Consider the following 2,500-nt stretch of genomic DNA (forward strand, 5'->3'; position numbering starts at 1 on the left):
CACACACACACACACACGGCCTGGTAGCTCAGTGGTTAGAGCGCTGGCTTCACAAGCCAGAGGACCGGGGTTCGATTCCCCGGCCGGGTGGAGATATTTGGGTGTGTCTCCTTTCACGTGTATCCCCTGTTCACCTAGCAGTGAGTAGGTACGGGATATAAATCGAGGAGCTGTGACCTTGTTGTCCCGGTGTGTGGTGTGTGCCTGGTCTCAGGCCTATCCGAAGATCGGAAATAATGAGCTCTGAGTTCGTTCCGTAGGGTAACGTCTGGCTGTCTCGTCAGAGACTGCAGCAGATCAAACAGTGAAACACACACGGCCCGGTAGCTCAGTGGTTAGAGCGCTGGCTTCACAAGCCACAGGACTGGGGTTCGATACCCCGGCCGGGTGGAGATATTTGGGTGTGTCTCATGTGTAGTCCCTGTTCACCTAGCAGTGAGTAGGTACAGGATGTAAATCGAGGAGTTGTGACCTTGTTGTCCCGGTGTGTGGTGTGTGCCTGGTCTCAGGCCTATCCGAAGAACGGAAATAATGAGCTCTGAGCTCGTTCCGTAGGGTAACGTCTGGCTGTCTCGTCAGAGACTGCAGCAGACCAAACAGTGAATTACACACACACACATCTTAGACAAAAGAAAGGCGTCGGGACCAGATGCTATTCCATGCTGGATACTGAATGAAAGAGTGTAAACTAACTAAATAGTCCCCTTACCATTATAGATTTAAATGCTCACAGGAAGTTACCATTCGTATGGAAAACTGCTACAAAAGAAAGTAACAGGAAAAAAAAAGGAACGAAAAAAAAGCAATTTTTGCTAGGAAATAAAGTATCTGGAAAAAAATTCAATCCTAATTTCATTTAGGAAAAAAATAACAGTGGCCATTCTTTAAGATAAATTGACAATTAATGTAAGTCTACACGTTGTGTACATTATTGCAACAATTAAGTTATCAGTCAATTAAAGGCTGCCGAATTGAATAAATTGGCTCTGGTTCAAAAGGAGGTACATTTTTTCTTGGAAAACATTAAAGTTGAAAGATAGACAGTGGTTCTGACACAAAAGAAAGTACATCTTTTCTTGAAAAACACGAACGTAAAAAGATTGTGGCTCTGATGCAAAAAGAAAGTAGATTTTCTTGGAAAAAATTGAAGTTAAAAATAGTAAAAAAAATTTTGTGTTACTTTCTGTTCTACAATCACGTGTAAGTAATCTACTAAACTTCTATGACAGAATCATTGAGGTGTAACAGGAAAGACAGGGATGTGTGGACTGCTTCAACTGGATTTCAGATTGATCAAGTCCCCACATGAACGGCTCCTGTGGAAGTTAGAGATACAAGGAGAAATTTAAGGATAACTTCTTACATGGATGGAGGATTTTCTAGTTAGAAGGATAATGAGGACAGTAGTTAGGGGATAATATTCCAGTAGGAGAGATGTCATCAGTGGAATTCTGCATAGTGCTGTATTGGCTTCAATTATGTTTATTCTTTATGTAAATGTCATATGAAACAATATGAGCAAAGCTTGTTATATAAACCTCTTCACTGATGATGCTAAGGTAACGAGAAAATACAGAACCATAATACATGCATTGCTCTAGAACAGGACATTGCAATGCTTTATGAATGGAATAGAACTTGGCAAATTGAATTTAATACAAAAAAATATATCATGTCATGGAGATGAGTTAAATTCAGAGAAGGCCACATGAGATATATACGATGGGTATAAAACAGAGCTTGCGAAATCATGTAAAGAGAAAGACTTGTAAGTAATTATTAACTCTATAAGTACGGATGTTATCACACAAAAAACATAAAAAGGAAAAGGTTAGAAATGCGTATAAGCTAATATTTGAATTGCATTTTCTTATTTATATTCAGATATAATGGAAAAAAAATTTTATTGTTATCTTTATAAGATCCATATTAGAATACACAGCTGTTGCAGGGAGTCCACACCTAATGAAACATGTAAGAACATAAGAAATTTAAGGATGCTGCAAGAGCCCATCAGACCTGCACGTGGCAGTCCATGTTTGAACAAAACTACCTGAATCCACCGATCATCATCATCCATAAATTTGTCTAATTTTCTTTTAAAGCTCCTTATTGACTCAGCACTAACATCATGATTAGTGAGTTCGTTCTGTTGTATTGTGGACGGAACACCACGAGCGTATAGGCAAACCACTGTAAAATTCACAATTAGGTAAACACACATAATTATAAGGGTAGGATTGGTAGCCTTCCACTGTACACAAGCAAGGTAAATAGCAACTCCGTTTGCTGCGCGGCCCAAGATTTGAAGCAAGGACTGTTTGATAGTAATGTAAAGTTAACATACCTTTTCTAATAAAGTCTTGTTTTCCCTCCTTTCGCGCCCTTTCAGTGTAAGCATTCGCCGGAGGATTGACAGACGGCCTATTTTTCATTTGCCCAATACTGGTGTGTTCAGCCACCTGTTGAAGCTGCTCCTCCGTCAGCCCCGTACCAAGAA

The 2,500-nt window shown here is 39.9% G+C and overlaps 1 protein-coding gene across 3 annotated transcripts in view; it reads right to left on the reverse strand.

The window, feature by feature from the left end:
• The window catches only part of LOC123498967 (sulfotransferase family cytosolic 1B member 1-like), a 22,441-nt gene that overhangs the window by 1,416 nt on the left and 18,525 nt on the right, over positions 1-2,500 (reverse strand). For all 3 annotated transcript variants that reach the window (XM_045246584.1, XM_045246585.1, XM_045246583.1), the window contains one exon: positions 2,348-2,500. This exon is cut by the window's right edge and continues 129 nt beyond it. In XM_045246584.1, the coding sequence (XP_045102519.1) occupies positions 2,348-2,500 (153 nt within the window). The remainder of the gene's footprint in view (positions 1-2,347) is intronic.

This window comes from Portunus trituberculatus, chromosome 48 (assembly GCF_017591435.1).
Source record: "Portunus trituberculatus isolate SZX2019 chromosome 48, ASM1759143v1, whole genome shotgun sequence".
NCBI classification, from domain to species: domain Eukaryota; kingdom Metazoa; phylum Arthropoda; class Malacostraca; order Decapoda; family Portunidae; genus Portunus; species Portunus trituberculatus.